Source organism: Vespula pensylvanica, chromosome 13 (assembly GCF_014466175.1).
Source record: "Vespula pensylvanica isolate Volc-1 chromosome 13, ASM1446617v1, whole genome shotgun sequence".
NCBI classification, from domain to species: Eukaryota; Metazoa; Arthropoda; class Insecta; order Hymenoptera; family Vespidae; genus Vespula; species Vespula pensylvanica.
The window spans coordinates 2,506,495-2,528,342 of NC_057697.1; the positions used below are offsets into that span (position 1 = coordinate 2,506,495).

The following is a 21,848-nucleotide window of genomic DNA, read 5'->3' on the forward strand; positions in this document are numbered from 1 at the left end:
ATGTGAAATTAGTATCGTCATAGATAGTACTGTACGTAACCAAAGTCGTGGTCGGAGCGACATAAAATTATTACAAATAAATATTAGAAATCATGTTAAAAAACATTATTCCTATTAAAACGATATATTCGAAGTTCCGACCCTGGAAAAATGAAATACGATCGTTTGTTAATATGAGAAAAATAAAACGTGCGTTCAGACGTTTTGTTTATCAGTCAGAAAGTAAACCTCCTTATTTTCATATTACACAAGTTGGTGATCCTGTTTTGCGCACACCAACCTTGCCGGTAAATCTCGAAGTTATTCAATTCTTTCAATTTCAAATGGTGAGTCTCTCTTTTTATTATTTAATTAATACAATAATTAATAATATCGTTAACCTAACCTATCTTTTCAATGTTTATACTCATATTTATACATGCATATTATATCTTAAAAGGTGTTAATAATTAAAGTGGATGTTTAATATAAAAAATATTTGTTAAAAGGTCATAAAACAAATGAAAATAATTATGGAAATTTATGATACCTTTGGATTATCTGCTTGTCAAATTGGTTTACCATGGAAAGTTTTTATGATACAAGTTACAGAAAAACATTTAAAGGATGTTGGTGAAAATTTGATGAAAATTCGTGAAATGGAAGTAATACCATTACAAGTATTTATTAACCCTACCATTCGTACTATAGATCATAAATTAGTTTCATTTCCTGAAGTATGTGCTAGTGTTCGAGGTTACTCCGCAGAAGTACCTAGAGCAAGAGAAGTTGAGATTAAAGCTTTCAATGAATCCTCTGAAGAAGTTACGGTCAGGTTCAAAGGATGGGCAGCAAGAATCATTCAACATGAAATGGATCATTTGAATGTGAGTGGAATCGTTGTTGTATTCTGTTTGACTTATTAATTAAATATTTATTTTTTTAGATATTTAATTGAAATATTAAACTGTATATATGTAGATAATATTTAAACACATCATAAGTATTAGTTGATATTTGTCATTCTATTAAAAAGATTCTATAGAAATATTTTTAAAGTAATATAATAAAATTGAAATAAATTTCACATTTTTTGTTTCTCTTACAATTTTGTAACATTAAATTTGCTAATCATGATTAACGTATCAATAATCAGATTAAATAATAATAATCAATAAATGCAAATTTTAATTATAATTTAATTTTTTGTCAGGGAATATTATACACGGATAAAATGGATAGACGAACGTTTTCTTGTTGTTATTGGAATGAAGTGAACAAGCATAAAGGACTCATAGAGATACGATTCGATTCATAAAATTCGTATGAAAAGTTTTGGAGAAAATATGTAGGTGAATATATATGTGAGTAGTAAGATATATAACTAATATATAATGATATCTAATGATAAACATATAATAGCGATATAAAAAATATGGTACTTTTATTAATGCATCTTCTAGGATACAATTAATAGCAGAATACACGACGTTATATATGTATAAGATAACAATGCGTATACATCTATATTCTGCATTGTCTTTTCATTGGACCAATGCTTTTCTTTTTCTTTCTTTTTCTATGTATCTTCTAGAATCACAGATCCTAGGAGAGAGGGAGGGAGAGAGGGAGAGAGAGAGAGAGAGAGCGAGAGAGAGAGAGAGAGAGAGAGAGGGGGGAGAGGTGATTATCAAATCTATGACTTATGGATGTTACGTAAAATTTCACACATTTTTTTGTTGATCATTTTCTCACAAGATCTCTTATTTTACATTATCAGAAATGCATACAAGGTGTAGTGCAATTTTATATACTAATAGTACTGATTTAAAGGTATCGTTCATTCGACAAATGTGGTATATGAAATTAATGATCTTCCTTCTTTCTTTTCTTTTTCCATCTTCGTTACGATAGATATTAATTATACAGCAAGTAGAAACATTTTATTTTTTTAAATTCTTTTATATGCCATTCTTTATGGTAATAATTATTTGGTTCATGGTCCATCACGTAAAATTTTTTCGATTATTTTTAATTCTAATGATTTCTTTTATGGTTTTTATTTCTTTATTTTCTTTCTTTAATTTCGTATCGATACTCGTCGAAAAAAATAAAGAAATCATCATATCGTCACATATTTGTTTCGTGGTATTAAACGGATGTTTTTTATTAATTTATTCTTAATCATTCTCGATTATATCTTGAATTTGTTTACCTTACACACAATTAATTACAATGATTAATAATATTAATTATTTACATTCGTATTTTTAAAAAGCGTTTGGTTTTCCCAGAGTACTTTTTTAGCTTCGTAATAATAGCTGATTTTTTTTTCTAAACAAAGCTTCTTTCATAAGTATACTTTTTGTATTTTTTTTTTTTTTTTATTATCATTATTTTTTTCACATTATCAAGTATAATTATACGAATCTTAATTATATTCGTTTAATCTCTCGTGTGTTTGTGTGACTAGTATCGATAACTTTAAATTGTTGTCGATGAAGAATTTAACAAAGGTAATATTTTAATTATAGATTACTTTTTTTTTTTAACAATTACAAAGTTAGGTCGAATTTCAATTATAATTATTTTTTTTCCCATCGACATTTTCCATTTCAAATTAATTATTTTTATCTGATTAGACATCGAAATAAAAAAGTAAGAAAAATATATCTTATATTTATCGGGAAAATAATCAACGATTTATAAAAAATTCGTCATTGAACTTAAAAATTAACTGCCTAATGTAATATATCACACGGAAATTATGCTTTATTGATCGAAAAAAAGTGATTTATCTTATTAATAGATCTTCTCGTGAAGAAGTTTGTGTTTGACTCGATTACAAGTATGTATCTTTCAACATCAGTTCGGTTATTAGAATATATGTATGTACGATAGGAACAAGCAGATTAGGTACATAATGAAACATTTCCTTTCATCTCTCTAAAAGATTAATAGATAAAGTTACAACAAATATTTTCATGTATTTTCAACTAACGTTGAATGTGTGCCTTTCTTTTTTTTTCTTGTTTAATTTTCATATTAGAAAAAGACTTTTTTATTTTTAATTTTATGGAAAGTATAGTAAATGTATAGTCATTGGTCCGTTTTTCTTTCTTTTTTCTTTTATTCCTTTTTTTTAAGCATAATCAACGAGCGTGAATTAACAAGACGACGGTAATGTTGATGAAAAAAAGAAAAGAGGAAAAGAAAAAGTAATAGCGGGAATGTGATTGAAAAAAAAATTAGCATTGTAAGTCGTGGCATGATAACGTCGTGTGATGTACATACTAAAAAAAAGGAATAATATATAAACATAAATTATGGTATGAAGAAAAAAGGTTATTACATCGACGGATGAGAGGATATGAAGATTCTTCCAACGTTTGGTTTTCAGCCATAACATAGAACCTGTTTAAAAAGTTGTGCACGCTAATGTACTTTTATGGATATAAATCTCTTCATATCCAAGTATGCACTTGTTGATGTTGTTGATGGTGTTGTTGCAGTTGTTGCTGATTAGTAGTAGTAGTAGTAGTAGTAGTAGTAATTTCTTGGTCTTGTCAGGAAACGAGCCCTCTCTCTTGAGTATTTCTCCATCTTCTTCCACGAATTTGATGTCCCAAAAATCGTTCATTTCCTTCTCCTCTCGTCGATTGTAGATGCAGCGGTATTCGTACCGTGCCTGTTAAAGGATATAGTCATGTTTTTTTTTCTCTCTTTCGATCTTTGTTATATATCAAATCTAAAGCAATAAAATTATTGTGTGTTTGTGAAAAAAATAATCCAAAACAAATATATATATATATATATATATATATATATATAGACACATGTATTATTATATATCATGTATATATGATATCAGATTCCATTGGGAATATTCGACAAAATAAAATATCTGTCTTACGTATTTTCTATTTCACGAGTATTGTTCTCTTGGGAAATAAGAGGAAAAATCGGAAATTTGAATCTCCTCGTCTCTATCATCTACTTTTCTCAACTTTGACATAACGCAATTTTATCTAACTAAAAAAAAAGGAAGAAAAACAAATTATATAAAAAAGAAATATTAAACATAAAATTTCTTTTCTCACTTGTTACATAATCTATTATATATAAGTTGTAACTTAAAAAAAGTAGGAATAACATAAACGATAAAGTACAAAGCCTTAATTGTTAATAGATAGATATAAATTCGCAGATAAATAATATCATATATAGTCATGCAGACAAAATCATGAAAATAGAAAAACGTAAATTATAATAAAAATTTTAGTGATATATATATATATATATATATATATATATATATATATATAATCTGGTATTTTTTAACGTATGTTATTTGATTGCAATTTAAATGAAAGGTCCTGCATATCGATGGGAAGTTCTCCAGATTTTCGTGAGCTTTCGAAAAGTGGTAAGCTTGTTCCAGTATGCGTTTCACTGTAGGATTCACTTCTTGATGTTGTTGAAGTTGACGTGCAAGGATGATCCGAGGATGTACAGGATGACGTACCGTTCCGTGATATCCTGGTGTTAGCTTCGGGACTTCCGGTGCAACTATATCGTGATGTAACTGCCTCTGAACGAGAGAGAGCAGGTTCAGGGGTGACCCGCACCCATGGACACCATGAAAAAAGTTGAGCGAAACCACGACGGAATCTAAACGATCGAATACAAACTTAGACATATTCTAAATGAATGAACAAGTATATTTAGATTATAGCGAATGAAATAATTGTTTTAGACAATTATTCGAGATGTTTCAAATATTTTTTTAATTAAGTGCAATTAGGTAAAGTTTCTTATAAATACGTACTTAATATGTAAACTCTTACCTAGAATTCATCCAACAATAAATTATAGGATTGTACATGCTATTGGACATGGCCAGCCAATAGATACCAAGAAAGACTTCTTGGATGTAAGGTTTGTTTGTGATCTCTGGCAGGTACGATGTTATTATGAAGTACACGTGAAATGGTAACCAACAGACAGCAAATATTACCACCACTACGATCATCATCTTGACGACCTAAAAAAAATATCAATATGTATTAGGATTTTTATTTTGAATTCAATTGTTCATGCTCATTCATTTGTAAGAATTTCCTTCATTACTATTATTATGATTCCGAATCGAACGTATTTTCGCTTTGATATTTCGTTGATTTTATGTAGAACGATAATGTTCCCTTAACAATCTCATCTTTGTAGATTCCCCAGCTAATTCTAATTTTTCGGTTGGTAAGACACGAAAATTAACGAAGTTAGTTTAATGAGAGTAGAGTACGTGCTTTTTCGTTTATAGAACGTTTATAAAGTAGAAACGATTGCTTTTGTAATTTATAGTTTACGATAGAAGAAATTATTTAATAATTTTTTCATATTCATTAAAATAAATAAATTTTAGGATCGATTTCATTCAAATTGCGTTGACATTGTCATTTGTCATTATTATTGTCATCATTATTGAAACCTTTTTTTTTAAAGAAATTATTTCTATTGTAAATCTTTTAAATTTTATGAGAGAAAAAGAGATAGAAAATAGAACAGATAGACAGAAAAAGAAAGAGTCAGATAGAGAGCATCATTGAAGTTTATCCGTTCTGTGATGGCCACTGCGGTTTTGTGGTTTTCGTCTATGGGGAAAACTATTTTGTCGTCGGTGGTTAGGAACGAATACCGTTCTGTCCTTCACTTTCTCTTCTTCATCATTTGGTATCTAAATCTCTGTCTCTTCCTCTCTTCTTTCCCCTCTCTCTCTCTCTCTCTCTCTCTCTCTTTCTCTCTTTCTTTCAATATATATTGAAAATAACCCGTTTATCTTAAATTCTACATTTGCTCATCGTTTAGCCAGTAGCTTATATTATCAACTAAAATGAGATAGGATTTCTCTTACTTGAGTATATATTTTCTCGAAATCTCGTGTTTACGTTTGACTCCAAAGAATATCTTATTTCTTTAATTGACATAACTTCTTGAATTCGATTATCATAAATTTATTTTTTTATATGCTTTATATGGGACGATATTTTCTGCTTAGAATTATTTTACATAATATAACGAATTTGACTTTAGAAAAATTGACTTTAAAAACGCTACAAGGAAGAATAAATAATAGCGATATTTCTTACTTTTCTTTTTATAAATAAAAATATATAAGTGTTGCATTACGCATTATATTATGTAAAAAAAAAGAAAAAAGTAAATATAATAACAATATATATTTTTTTTTACGCAAAAAAGAAACGCATAGAATTTACTGTGCTATATAACAAATATAATAATATTTTTTTATATAAAAATCAGTAGAATTTACATATATATAATTTATATGATTTAAATATATTATTTATTCATATTCTATCCAGAAGAAAATTTGGATGGATCAACTTTTATATCTTGTCATCCTCTTGTTATTTTTTCATCGAATATTCATTCAGAGGTAGATGGACTTTTAGACGAAGATGATTTCTACACATAGAATATATCATGGTAGTAAAACTTCCATTACTGTCGGTACTGTGCTGAGTACTTAAAGTACTCTCACCATTCGCCAATGTGCATAGATATTTCTTGCTTTCTGACGTGAAAATATAGCACTCAACGTCAGTTATTATTCGATCTACATTCTTCTCTTTTCAGTATATTACATTTTTCCACATTTATGTATTCCTTTTTTATAATAATTTATAATTTACTATAAGGCTGATATACTACTTCGAACAATGTCGAAATAAAAATTTATAATATTTTTTGTTAATCCTTAATATTATACATATGTACATTCGTACATATGTATAATACAGAGTAGTCTAGCTACAGGCGTCTTAAGAAAAATCTATTTTATCGATAAACAGTAGTAGGGATTAACGTTACCGACACCGTTATTAAAGTCTTCAGGTTTATAATTAGTTGAGATAATTAATTTTCTCTTTCTTCTTTCTTTTTTGTTTTTTATTTTTTTTTTTAAATATCTTCTCCATAGAATAATGTAATTATAGTCGACATTTTGCAATTTACAAAAAGCATAGCCGATAATCATCATTTATTCCTTTAAGTTCCTTATAATTCCTTATTGAAGAAATAAAAGGAGTTCGTAAGAGTGTACTTTTCGTCTTTCGGAAGAGGTAGATTTAATATCTCTTCGTCGATCCAGTTTAAACATCGAGTAGAGTGGGCCGAAACTCAATAGTGTGAGACAAAACGTAATTCTCTTTTTCCCTCTGACGTTGTAATTTCACGTTTAAAGTTCTACAGCAAGTATCCTCTTGTCGGTTCGGTCAATTCTTCCAAGTAGATTCTGACAAATGTCTTGGTAAGATACGTGGTTAAAAAAATCCTTCTTGAAAAATCTTGAAATTTCTTTCTTCAGAAAGATTTATCGATTGTGTCAGATGAAGAACTCGATGAGCTGGGAGAGAAAAAATTGTGAAGATCCGATAAGAATTTCTTTTCAAATTTATATTATTCATTATGTTGAAAGGAAAGAAAAAGAAAATTGTTCAGACTTTCAATTCATCCTTCGGTGTATCAAAATTAGGCTAATTTCATGGAAATGTGATTATACTTTCATACATGATATAACGATCACGATAAATCGAATACGTTCTATCTAATACGTTCTATCGTTTAACCCTTACCGTGCACTTCTCATCGTTTAATCTCTCGTTCCTATACAAATCGAACTAGTAATTGTGTGAACCTATACGTATGCAGGTCGCATTTTCTTCGTATAACTGTGATTCACTTTGGTTTGATGTAGTTGCTTGGGTGTTCCGGAGTAGAGAACTGGGGTTTCACGTATACAGAAGAGACGAATCCTTTGTCTCCTAATCGAAATCCGATAGAGGTAGTAGTACCTGAACAACGGAACCGAACTACTAGCTATCGTCCAACTAAATTTTATCTTATTCTTTCTTACATTTTCTTCCTTCTTGCTTCTTTTTTATTTTTTATTTTTCTATAAGAAAAATAAAAAATTTACTTCGATTGAATTTGTATAACTTTCTTTTTAGGGACGAAAAAACGATCTATATCATTTTTCCTCTTGAGTATATACATACAACAGAAAATTACATTTCCATTTCTTTCTCCTTATTTTCTTCCAATTTGTCTACCTTTACGCGGGAAAACTATGAACGTTCTTCTTTCAAAGATTCTCTTTACCGTGTAGAAAAGAAAAAGAAAAAAAAAGGATGATGAGAAAAGGAGAGGATGTGTCTTTCTTCTTAGAAATTCATAGTATCCCTGGAAATTAAATCCGACGATGAACTCACGAAATACTTTCATAGATTCTCTCTCTTTTCTTTTATAAACCGTGTGAAAAGTGGACTTTAGTTTCTCTTATCTTTTGTTTTCTCTTTGGATTTTTATTATCTTCATTATTGTTTTGCTATTTTGTTATTTAATATCTTATGAATACTATCTTCAGTAAAAGAAAAAGAAGATTTTAAAGATTGACTAATTTTATAAATATTGCAATTGCTTAAGTTTTTAAATCTTCTTTCTATTATTATTATTATTATTATTTTTTTTGGATCGAATAAAATTTATATGTCTTTGTTATTATCGTTTACGTTTCCTTTTAACAAAATAGATAGCAATATATATCATGTATACGTCGAGCATAAATCAAAGTTCTTTGATCGTCCAAAAATAAGCGTAATATCTTTTATCGTTGATGGAGAAAAAAAAACGAAATAACGTATCCAAGCTCGAGAAGATTTATTGCAACTTGTCGATCCCTTGAAATCTATCGTTTTAATCATCACAATGATTTCTACTAAAGTGTAAAAATAAACGAGACACTTTTTTTGTTTAGACTTACTTATATACTACCTAACATGTGTTCCATATTATTTTACACTTTCGCCATAGTTTACGATTCGAGTATTTTCGATTCTCTTGTAGATTATGAAATTATCGCAAATTTTGTATTATTTATCAAGCTTGAATAAAGTTGGTATATGGTCGCGACATGAAAGAAGTATTCCGTGTGTAGGCACTTGCGACCAATGCGTTTCGTTATATCCGTCCTTGTCTCGCCAGATATTAATCTTAAACGCAATACAAGTTACATCATCCGTTTATCATAATTTCACGAAACAAAATAGAGGAGAAAAAAGTTTTTTTTTCCAATTCAAAAAGAAAAGAACTTTCAAATTTGTCTCGAGTTTTACGACGTCTTGAAATCGATGATACGCATCGAAATAAATCGACATATTTTCGAGACATATTAAATTTAAGTAAGTACTCCACCTTAATTAGATTTCCTTTACACGTTTGCTCTTGAGCATCAACGATAAACTTAGGTAAAAGCCAAAATAGATATTGCAAGCGCCACGAAATTGTGTAGAGGCTGCTTGCACTTACTATATTTAGTATCTATGGTGATTGTACTGCGATAGCTTTTATGCCTCCTTCTATTATGCAAATTACCGATAACAATACGTTATAAAGCTAACAGCTACACCTTCAACTTCCTACGAACTTATACTAGCATTTGTGTATAGGTGTAATGCATTATTTTACCTTTTATCTACATCGTTGTAAAGAAAAATTGCTATCATCTCTTTTGCGTTTTATATAATGCTAGTAGTTAATATAGTAATTTTTCAATTATCTTAATCGAATGTTTATAATAATTTAATTCATGTTTCTTTTTTTTTCAATTGTAATATTTAAGTCGATAAAAAAATAAAATAATAGCATTTTCAAAATCACGCTTCTTATAGATTACGTTTTTAAAGATCTCATTGCATAATCATGATTAATATGTTTTATTGTTTATATTTGCATTTTACCTTGGAATTTGTTATATCTTGGTTGATAGCATAGTTATAGTCGTTTGGTATGTTGTCCATTGTGTAAACGATATAATTGGCAATGCAATAAATTGTAAGCGTGCGCGGCATGCATTCTCGATATGGAAAATTAATTGAACAAAACAAACCATGCGAGATCACACGTAAATTCAACGTTTGAATTTTAAGTTCTAGAATATTTAAGTACAGAGTATTTTATATAAGGATTTTCATTTTTAAATTGTTTATTATATAATTTTTAAATTAATATAAAAATTAATTGTTTCATTTCTATAGTTTTTTTTTAGGGGACTCCTTTGAGACAAGCAACCCTTTATTGCACATGTGCAATGATGTGTTGCATATCAATAGGAGATAGAAAAAGTTATTTACTGATAAATGGCGTTGACAAGCAACATTACCGACAATGTATGGAGTGATATCTATCATCAGGCATTAAAATATCAATAGATATAAATTGACATAATTAATAATTAATAATCTTAATAAATGAATCGTTGATATGAATGAAATACATGAAACATATTTCTATTGATAACATTCGATAATTTATTTGAATCGATTATTTCAGCACTAGTTAGCTTAAATTAGCATTCGATCGATAGGATCGAAAAGACATATATCGTTTTATCGAATGACCTTCTCGAATTCATATTTCTCTTTTCCTCTTTTTCTCTTCCCTTTTCTCTTCCTTTCTTTCTTTTTTTCTTTTTCTCTTTGCCTTTAGAAAATGAATTCGTTCATTGAACTGAATTCGATCAGTTAGCCATTGACCGATAAAGGCCTTTTAATCGTGACATTGATTGCTTGGCGATGGTTTTTTTACTCTTCTCGTAAGGGCACCTCAGCTTAATCTTAACCAAGAAATTAAATTTTATTGTTTCTGACTGAAATAAATAAAAAGAAGAAGAATAAATAAGAAAATATTATAAATGATTATGTGAAGGTTGAATGATAAAGAAACGAAGAAAGAAAAGAAAAGAAAAAAGAAAAAAGAAAAAAAGAAGTAATATAAAAAACATCTCTCGATCAAAAACATCATATTTATCGCAACTGTTGTGTAGTTTGGCGAATTTACAAATGATTTAAGATAATGAACCAATAAAAAAAAAGAAAAAATATTAAATACAAGATGATAGATAGTCGAGAAGACGAAAAGAATGAAATAATAAAGTTTTTCGAACGAACGAATATTGGTTGTTAACGTTTGACCATACTCTTGGGTACATTCTACGTGTGCGTTATCATCTGCTATCGCATACGGAATGAACATGGTTCAAGTTGTGGCTCGTGTGGATGGAAATTGCGTAAGGTTAATTAATCGAGCTCGTTTATATAGTTTCTCTTAGGATACGATATACTTTGGAAGGCTACAAAATGTCGAAGTGCAGTTAACGATTACTCAACTATCCTTTCTCTTTGTTTTCTTTTCTTTTTTTTTCATTTCGTCTCTCTCTCCCCCCCCCTCTCTCTGTCTCTGTCGATTTGCGGCTCGTTTCATTCTAATTAAAGTGATGTCTACTTGGACACGTCGATCGGTTGGCTATCCATTGAATGTCCGATAAAAGGTAGATACCATGCTTCCCACGAGATATTCTCATGTATTTTCAATACCTTCGAAAACCTTCGATTTTCTTTACGATCGATAACAGTTATCTATCTACGAGATGTGTCCTAAATTCCATTTGATTTAATATATATGTCTATACATTACGAAGAATTTCTTTTTTGTATTTAATTTATACATAGATAGATATATACATGCAATACATACCCTTCGTTTACTTCGAATATTTTCCAATTGTCTTGCTGTAGCTTCACCGATGCTTTGCGAGCCCCATAATTCTGCACCAACTCTGGCATATGTGAAAGTCATCGAGCCGATTGGTAGAAAATATGTTAGGATCATAAAGATTACGTTGTACCTGCAAAAAAGAATAGATAATATTTTAATTCTCATCGTGTTTTATTCTTTCTTTCTTCTTTTTTTTTTTTTTAAGTAGGAACATACATCTAATGTAACCTATTTATCTGTAAATTGGTTGGAAAATTTTACGTAAGGCAAAATGAATTAGCTCGTTATAATAGGACCACAAACGAGCGAACGGTAGAAAGCAAATTACGATTAAAAGTACAAGGGGATGAGAGATGGATGAGAGAGAGAGAGAGAGAGAGAGAGAGAGAGAGAGAGAGAGAGAGAGAGAGAAAGACAGAGAGAGTTGCTTTTAGCATGGTCGAAAGTGGGATGTAATATTACCACTTTGAGTTGACGACCTGACGAATATGATTAATCGTTTGCTATACCTCGTTAATCATTTTAATTAAGACGCATGAGAGGTAGAATAGTCTTTTGAAATTAAATCTAAAGGAAGTTTAATCATCCTAATCGTTCTTCATATTTCATTAAAACATTATTGCTAAAGGATCTTTATTCTATTCTTTCGCTTCAGCCTCCTCTCTCTCTCTCTCTCTCTCTCTCTCTCTCTCTGTCTCTTTCTATTTTGTCTCATGTTAGATATTTCTAGTTTGACTATTCATTTTTAATATCGTTAATCGTGGAATATTTCAATTAAAATTTAATTAAAACCGGAGTCGTTTCAATTCTTATCTTTTTCTTCTTCTTATTTTTTTTTTTACTTTTTCCCTCATAAAAGTTAAAAGTTTAAAGGGATCTTTGTTATCCTTTTAAAAGGATAGATCGTTTCGTTAAATTCTCCGAGCTGATCGTTAAACCTTAAGATTGCTAAAGTATTTAGATAATCGCTAAATTAAATAGATGACTTCCGTTGAAAAAAGCTATTCTCTTGCATTTTCTTGATTGTTAAATATCTTTGAATATAATTCAATGACGGATTAAATAAATTAAACAGATGTGGATTTCTATTTTTATTGAAAGAAAGAAGAGAATAATAAAATAAAATCGATCAACTTATCTATCGTTTGCTCAGTTGCCTTGACTCCTCTAGCAATATTATTATTATTTAATAGCTATTCGTCTGGCTGTTCGATTAAGTATGCACTTTGAGTACTCAAAGCACTGCTTCCGTTCGATAAATTGCTCTTTTGTTTAACGATTAAAGGATGGTTATTTGTGCGTGCACACGATCTCTCATATGCTAGAAATTTCAAAGTAATCTAACTGAAGATAATTCAATGATATATTTTACATTATGTCGAGAAATAATAAATTCAATATTTAACGTGAGATATTATTCTAATGAAAACAAAACTAAAATTAAATAACAATTTCGTTTGATGTAATATTAATCATGAATTAAAAAAAAAAAGATTTACGTTTCACGTATAAAATATACCTATAAGATTATTCTTAATATTTTAATGTACGACATTGTTCTTTAAAAATTCTTATTAAACAAATATTATGCTAGTTATTTAAATGAATATTAAATATTTTTTACGTGAAATTTCTTGGGCAATTTAATTGTTAAAATATTAGATATTAATATGTTATAATGGCTTTAATCAGCATTTTGCATTTAAGGATTAACAATAACAAAACAAGAACTTCCTAAGGAATTAGCTCTCAATTTAGATCGCTGGACCGCGAATGCGATCACAAGTGCAGTTCGCAAACGTAAAGGTTCTTCTAACTAGTTTCTCTAACTCGGAGAATCCATCGTTCTGTTGGATTAGAAGTGGAACCACGTTTTGCTTTGCAAAGACTATTATCGTGATTCTGTTAAATGGAGCTTATGAAATTCGCTACTTATCGCTTGCCATTATTAATAATAATCATAACAATCGAATATTCTATTGGAAATGTTCAACACTATTTTATAATTATTTTTTATCAATTTAATTATTTAATACACATATAATAAGTAATATATATATAATTATATTTTTACCCCTACTTATATGCAATACATTTTTAGACACGTGTGATGACGTGTTATCTATCTATAGGGACTTAAAAGAAAACTATCTTATCGATATACATATATGAAATAATTATATTCTCCTAATAAATAAATATATGTATATATATTAAATTATAATTAAATTAAAAAATTATATATAATAATAAATATAATAATAAAAATTAATATATAATAAAATATGAATGAGAAAATTTCTTAGAAATGGAGTCATTTCAAAGAATTAAACTCAGTGCCACAATTATACTATGCTCAACGTATTTCATGATACATGTCTGTCTTGATTGATCTCAAAGGAAGATATTTCATTGAATTTCCAATGAAATGTTTCAGTAATCAGGTGCTAGACTCTTCTTTGAAATTATTAATATGATGATACCTACATACATTTAAAGTTCGATTAAAATTTCAATTAATATGTATATGTCTTATGTATCGTAATCATTTTATCATTATCATAATATTTCAACGTAATTATTACTAACATTTTTGTTACATTTATTTTATCTTCTTATCTCGTTCGTTGAGTTTCATTTTATTTTTGAAAAATGTTGATTTACTATTTATGCGTTTAAAGAGAAAATTTGGGAGACTGATGATGAAACGTTGAAATTATTCGCTTGATTAAAACGTCCCACGTATTGTCTCGAAGTTAACCGATAATCTCTAGCGTTAATGAAATCGTGATAAGCTAATTTCGTGTAATCTAATGTAAGTGCGTTACGACCGAAGGATATGGAAAGAGTATATAAAGAAAGATAAACATGCAAATGCTTAATATTTATTGTAATAACGATAAGCTAGAATAAAAAAAAAAAAAGAAAAAATTCATCAAGGAAAAAAATTAAAAAACTAAAGTAATATTCATTAATTATGATTAATAATTATATCAACCGTAATTATGTATACCATGAACGTAAAAAAGAAAAGGAAAGAAAAAAAGTATAAAGAAAGATAATGATCGATACAAAGAAAAAAATAAGCAAAAAATAGATGAACGCCGCAAAGAAAGATTTATAGATCTTATGGTGTTCCATCAACGCTTATGCGATAGTGTATAGGTAGGTGATACGAATTTTACGATAAAGCTGCTGACCGGCAGGTTGAGTCGTTTAAGAGTCATAAACTAGTCACGCTGTAATATCTTTGTGAACCTGACGAGCATGCGAACAGCTTTGCTTTTATGTTCATCGAGAAGGGTGGAAGGGAACGGAGGGCACTTTCAAGCCCCTTTACCAACACTTTTTCCTATTTAAACGTTCGAACGTTCTCACTAAAATCTCCCACTCATGCTTTACACTCATCCCGTCAACTTTTTTACTTTTGTGCTCCTTTTATACGCGTGTGTGTGTATATATATATATATCGATTCTGAAACATGCTAGAATGTTCCTATCAGATTTTTACACCTTTTGTATGACGTCTTTTTTGTTATCGATAATCTCATCATTTTTCTTATTTCTCTTTCTTTTTTTTTTTTAAATCATGTTTATCTCAGTTAATACGATTTATTCTTTTTATATTTTTATATTTGGAAAAAATATCGAGCGCGAATATATTATTTCTTTGGTCTTTTTTCTTTCTTTTCTTTTTCTTTTTCTGTAAATTATTTTCATGAAAATTTTCTTTCTTAGAAGAAAATATTTGCGAATTTGTTTTTAAATTAGTTGTCAGTTAACTCGGTTGTCGGGTAATATCGAATGGATGCATTTCTTTTTTTCTTTCCTCATTACATATCTTTCAAGGAAATTATAATCTGATATTTTTGGGAAAATACTTGTTTATGAATCTCTTTCTAAATTAGTTGTCAGAGAAAGAAAGAGAGAGAGAGAGAGAGAGAGAGAGAGAGAGAGAGAGAGAGAGAGAGAGAGAGTCAATATTCTTAGAAATTTTTTTCGTAAGAGAATGATAAGCTTTGAACAAAGACAAAGGGCAGTGAACATACATGTGCTTTTAACGTGGCACGTTGATGGAAATCGTTAACGGGTCAGTCAGGGTGTGGCATTGGCATTAAAGCCTTTTGCCATTTAACCCAAACTACTCTTCTCGAGGTTCCTGCGTGATCACAACACATGACACTTACACACGACTTGTCATGCTCAGTTCACTTTCTCTCTTTCTCTCTTTTTTTATTTCCCAAATTTCAGATAACAATCATTTGATTTAAAAAGAAAATCGATCATATATATGTATCTATATATAATATATGGTATTATTAGAATGATTAGAAATTTCGATAAGTTTTTCTAATAGATTTAAAAAATATTTTGTTGGAAAAATACTTAGTCGTTTCTTTTTTGAACGAATATACTCGTCCATCCTCTTTTAGTTGGCTTTGTTCTTTTTTATTTGCTCTTTTTTTATTTGTTTTTCTTTCTTTTCCTCTTTCTTTTCTCTTTTTCTTTTTTTTCATTACTTTTCCCTTTGAAACAAAAGAGTATTCTAAATAATTACACGGTTTAATTAAGAGACAAAAGAGAATAACGTGTCGTATTCGATCTCGTTAATTGGTTTTCTAATGGAAACAGGAATATAAAGTGGGGAAAATTTCCCAAGAAATTTACTTACAGGTATTCCTGAAAGCTAAGTCCATTGTCGTCTATGTCAGGCCAAACGCTGTAACATATTACCCGAACTTCACCATTAACGAAGTTTTGTGTGTAGGTAGTGTAAAAGAGCAGCATTGGAAAAGAAAGAATGGCGCCGACGATCCAAATGACCACAGCGACGCAAAGAGTAGCTCTTCGACCCATTCTTGGTCTCAATGGATTCACTATAGCCATGTACCTGTGAGAAAAGTAACGATTATGTTAGACAAACGAATTTCACGAATTTCTTTCACGAGCAGTATGTTATCATTACGAGAATTACGTATATAAATCTTGAAAAGTTTATTTATAAAACGGAAAATTGTAATTATATACAAAAGGAATATAGCACTTCGATATTAAAAATAGACTATTTTTATGCCATCTTATCGATTAAAATCAACAATTTTTAAAAATTCATATAAATGTTTATCAGAAAAGTTGTATAATCGATTTTAACAATGAAATAATTGCGTCTAATTAAACCAAATTGAAAATTAGAGATTAGACAATTTTTATTGAGAGATAACAATTACTGAGAATTTTTAAGAAAGATATTTTTCTTTAAGTTTAAATATCGATTCAATATATATATATAAATATAGTATTAAAAATATTGATAGATACGAAATTGGAAAAATAAATGGGAAAGATAGCAATCAAAGTAGAAAGTTCTATGGTGTGGAGAGACAGTAAAAAGACGAATCGCCTTTTATCATCTGGGAAACAGGCTGGATACGAAAGTCATAGATACGTCGACATCATGGAGCCAAGAAGGTTTTACAAGATCTGGAACTCGTAAAATTTCTGGAAGATGAGCACGTTGCATTAGGATAATAGACTATTTTAAAGAAAATCAGCTAAAAGAACCTATGAAAAAAAAGTTTCAAGAATTCTAATTTTGTCTTCAAAAAAAAAAAAAAAAAAAAAGAAAAGAGAAAAAAGATAGAAAAAAATTAACAAAACAAACAAACAATTAAAAGAAATAAAAAGATTCGCGTATTCTATATAATTTACCCAAATTTTTTAACTGAATTTTATTAGAACGAAAATTTTATATTTAAATTCGATATCGAGACCTCTTGAGATCGTTGCAATATCATAAAGAAGAGAAAAATCGAAAATCGTTCTTACGATATCTCTCGTTTTCTATAGTTTATACTCCGAGAAAATAGGAAAAATGATATTAGAGAGAAAGAGAGAGAGAGAGAAAGAGAGAGAGAGAGAGAGAGAGAGAGAGAAATTTAGAGAAATCTAGAGAAATCTAGCTTTTCTAGAAATCTAAACGTGAGTGCTCGCTGCACGAGAAATGTGAAATTGCTCTGGTGTCCGAACGGCGAATTGGAGTAATAAAACGAAGGAGGGTAGTTGCGAAATCCATTTTCTAATATATACCTGGGGGCGGTTTATTCGATTTAGTGAACGAAAAGAACGAATTTGAGTGTTTCACCTTCTGATAATATTATTATTACTATTATCGTTATTATTGCTGTAAACTTAGATATATAAAAGTTGATTTTTCTCTTAGAAATTTCATGAAATACTTTCTTTTTGTCTTTTATTTTATATAATAATAATAATAATAATAATAATAATAATAATAATAATAATAATAATATCCTTTCTTCTCTTTTTCTTTTCTTTTTCATATCGTATCTCATAAAAAATCTAAGTATTATCAAATTATATAACTGCAAATTATAATATAACACGACAGAGTATTATGGGATTGAAAGGGAGTTAATTACGATTGACTCGGATAAATTATCAAATACAAAGGCAATGGTTAATGATTTATAGGATGACTAAGCTAAACTGTGGCCAAACATCATTGTGTAAACCTAATAGACAATACTCGATATTTGAGCGTTGAACTAATGGACACAAGTTTGGTTTACTAGTTTCTCTCTCTCTCTCTCTTTCTCTCATAGTACCAGAGAGAATATTCATTAATCATATGTTCTATATCTGACATGAGATTGCATTACGATTATATTATTCAGTTTGATAAAATTAATGGCTATCAAAGGGAACAAGATTCGACGTTAGTCGAACTGTTGATTCATGTTGTAACACCACTAGAACTTAGAAACCTCGTCACGTTTGTTTTCCAAAGGATTTAAGAGAGTTTCATCTAACGTGTGCTTGCGTAGCTTGATCTATCTTGCGGGTAAACTTTCGCTAGTAAGTTCAGGATAAAAGGATAGTTAATCGAGAAACATTTTCCTATTATCGAATTCAAGATAAGATAAACCTGTAATTCGTTCGTTGTTTAAGTATAAAGGAATTTTTATTTAAAAATGCAGAATTAAAAAAATAAATTAATTAGTTAAAAGATATTAATCAAAATAAATATTTTAAATTCGATAAGGATCAAGCGATTATGTCGTTTAAATATAAATCGATTGTAAAAAAAAAAAAAATAGAAATATAAATTATCAAAATTATAATATTAAAGTGTAATAAATATTTAAATTGAAAGAAATTCGATATGAATCAAGCGATTATTGTTCACGACAAAATGCAAATCCTCTTCTAAATCCCAGGAGTAACGTATGATCAAACCAGACTACTATAAGCTTGCATGATTCGATTGATTTTCAAATCCAGTTTGATGCTATGCACTCTAGTCAGTCTCTGTAATATTCAATAGTAATTAATGCAATCAGCAATTCTAAATCCTACGTATGTACTTGTAATATTCAAATATCTGTGATATCGATCGATACACACTTCGAGATTAAATGATTCGGTTCAATGAAAATTTTGATTTTTCAGCGCCAATAAATAGGCAAAATCGTTTAATACATTTGGAAAAATGTGTTGCATATCTGCAGGAGTAAATAGTTGCAGTATTTAAAAGTATTAAAATTAACAGAATAATTATATATAAATTATATATGTGTAATTATATGTATATAATATACGTATAAAAGTATTATTTAATAAAAAATTGATAGGATCGAAGAAAAAACGTTTTCGATATAAAATAAATAAAATCTAGTTCCATTAAAATTGATATTACGTTTGTAAAAAAAAGTAACGATGAGAAACCATAAGAATTCTCTGTGTAACATAGAAAGAAAAATGTTTCGACATTTATGAAATGTCCTGAGCAGAATTGTCGAAAGTTAAGTTTTCCAAAGTGAATTTATTTCGATAATTTATTGAGGTCAAACGCGAAGTTATTATTTTCATTAATATCACGAGAGTTTTCTTTTGATTGTTTGATTTGCAATAAACAAATAAAAAAGAAATTTTATAGACGATATTAAAACTTCTTCGATATAACATGTATTCGTAACATTGCGTAGATCGAATCGTTTATCGTCGTAAATTTATTCTTCCTTTTTCCTGTTTCTGTCGTATAACAGTGAGAACGATGTTTCTACGCTCGAAAAATTCGATTAAATCGTTCGAGGTTAACGAATTTTCTCTCTCTTTTTTCTCTCTTTCTATTTTCTCCATTCAATTCATGAAGATAACAACGAAACGTTCATCGTATTTTTAGTTAATATAAGTGAAACGAATGGAGTTGCTTGTTGATGCTTCTACAATCTCATTTGATGACGTTTTCATTAATATGAATTTTTGTTGTTGTTGCTTTTCTCCTTTTTGTTCTTGTTTCTTTTCTTCATAGCTACATAGGTAACAGGTGACCTATTTTCAATTATGAGTTTATTCTTTCTTTCTTTCTTTCTTTCGTTCTTTCTTTCTTTTAATGTTTAAGGTATGTTTTACGGTTGGAGTGTTACACAGAACTGACGTTTATCAACATAAATGTGAAAACCTGTTTCGTAAGTACATGTATACAACAATACTATAAATGTTTCCTTTAAAATTCTCTATAAAAATGATAGTATCGATAATAAAAGTTGAAAAGTATAAGCTCGAGGATGCTTCCCTCTCTCTCTCTCTCTCTCTCTCTCTCTCTCTCTCTCTCTCTCTCTCACTCTATCTATCTTTCTCTATCTCTGTCTATCTCCTTATCCATTTCTCTCTTGTAAAATAACACATAACTTAAATATACCTAGATACATAATGTTTCTTATGGTCGACGTAAAAGTATGAAAGAGTTTCGATCAAGTGTTTTTACCTTACATTTTCTTTCGACATTCGTAGAGAGTGAATAATACTTAAGATACACGATCCATTAAAAGAAATATGACGGATACTTGAAATTGGTATAACGTTTATAGGGTAAGTTTCTTCTTAGAAAGACATTCTTCTGTTATCGATCTTTTTCTATAAATAAAGTCGATTTTCTTTGCTCTTCTCTTTCACTGTCTTATCTTCCATTTTCCTTTCTCTCTCTTTCTCTCGTTGCTCTTTTCTATACTATCTCACATATACATACATACATATATATATATATATATATGCACATATATATTTGTATATGAAGCTATGTATCATACTTCGTATCTCTTCTCTCTTCCGTCATAGTATCTCTCGAAAGTTTCGAGAGCACCAGAATACTAGTTGTCACCTCGTATCGATGACTTCTTGACCTGAAATTGTTACACCCTCGACATACTTATTTAGGATCGCATAAGTACAGATATAAGCTTCATTAAAATCGTTGGTAACGTATTATATCATTAACGATTCATTTACTCAGAAAATAGTTTTGTATTTGTCGAAATATATATATTTTTTCTTGTTTTATATATCTATATGTATTTTATTTATAGACTTTTATATATAGACTTTATACCTTTTTATTTAAATAATAATAATTGTATTTTAAATAAATTCTTATATATTGAGAAAATGTTCATTGAATTATTCATCCCTGGGAGACAGAATGTCTCACATATTGTAGAATTTCAGATGATCCTTGTAAGACGTCTCAAGTATGCGTCAATGCTCCCAAAGCGTAACTCGTGTTACCTAAATCTACGATTAGATGGTTAGATTAGACTGCTGGGAAATTGAATGAATTTACTTTGACTTGTTCGACTATGTCCCTTGGCTCTTTGATATCTGTGTGTGTCTGTATATTGTATGATTTAGAAACTTAATGGATATATTAATTGTTTTCTCTTTAAACAATTGTATTTTCTGATTATTAGAATGTATATGTACAATGAGTATATTAATTATTAACATAGACATTATGCATCTTAACTATCTGTAATTAAACATGTAAACTATCTTAAATTATCATCAAAGATAACTTGTTATTAATCGTTCTACCGTAAAATAATTCTTCTTTTTGCTAAAGTTATCCGACTTGATCTATACAAATGATTTCACTATTTCAAGCGTATTTCTATCTTCTTAATACATTATATATATATATATATATATATATATATATCGCTCGTTTAACAAGAATTATCTTATCAAAGAAATTGTTTTTTAACTCTATAAAAAAAAAAAGAAAGAAATTAAAAAGAACGATGGATCTTTTCATGGCTTCATCTTTTTTATGAATAGATATTAATCAACTTTTCTATTGTTGGATTTGAGACGGATTTATCGATCTTATATATATATATATATATATATATATATATATATATATATATATCAAAAGG

At 28.8% G+C, this 21,848-nt stretch overlaps 2 protein-coding genes across 6 annotated transcripts in view; one reads left to right on the forward strand and one right to left on the reverse strand.

Moving 5' to 3' along the window:
- On the forward strand, nt 1-4,802 carry LOC122633917 (peptide deformylase, mitochondrial-like). Of its 4 annotated transcripts, XR_006328231.1 has the most exons (5): nt 1-326; nt 489-866; nt 1,193-1,343; nt 4,187-4,238; nt 4,353-4,802. XR_006328231.1 is itself a non-coding variant. In XM_043822396.1 (4 exons), exons 1-3 carry the CDS (start codon nt 93-95, stop codon nt 1,295-1,297), a joined length of 717 nt encoding a protein of 238 aa, XP_043678331.1. In that variant the 5' UTR covers nt 1-92; the 3' UTR covers nt 1,298-1,343; nt 4,353-4,802. The 4 variants fall into 4 exon arrangements, 3 of the variants coding, with proteins under 3 accessions (XP_043678331.1, XP_043678333.1, XP_043678332.1); XM_043822396.1 differs by lacking the exon at nt 4,187-4,238; XM_043822398.1 differs by lacking the exons at nt 4,187-4,238; nt 4,353-4,802 and adding an exon at nt 1,574-1,641.
- Nucleotides 3,012-21,848, reverse strand: part of LOC122633914 (tachykinin-like peptides receptor 99D) — a 27,478-nt gene continuing 8,641 nt past the window's right edge. The window contains exons 2-6 of one of the 2 annotated variants that reach the window (XM_043822388.1): nt 16,286-16,504; nt 11,593-11,743; nt 4,827-5,023; nt 4,505-4,650; nt 3,012-3,667 (exon numbers count right to left, since the gene is read on the reverse strand). In XM_043822388.1, the coding sequence (XP_043678323.1) occupies nt 3,546-3,667; nt 4,505-4,650; nt 4,827-5,023; nt 11,593-11,743; nt 16,286-16,504 (835 nt within the window). In that variant the 3' untranslated portion in view covers nt 3,012-3,545. Of the gene's footprint in view, nt 3,668-4,294; nt 4,651-4,826; nt 5,024-11,592; nt 11,744-16,285; nt 16,505-21,848 lie in introns of those variants that run through there. The other variant, XM_043822387.1, reaches the window with a different exon arrangement.

Bases quoted from the DNA above. Each gene is read 5' to 3' on its own strand.
- LOC122633917 (XM_043822396.1), top strand. From the start codon at position 93: ATGTTAAAAAACATTATTCCTATTAAAACGATATATTCGAAGTTCCGA. The intron at 327-488 runs GTGAGTCTCTCT...ATTTGTTAAAAG, and splicing joins AATTCTTTCAATTTCAAATG to GTCATAAAACAAATGAAAAT. The intron at 867-1,192 runs GTGAGTGGAATC...ATTTTTTGTCAG, and splicing joins ATGAAATGGATCATTTGAAT to GGAATATTATACACGGATAA.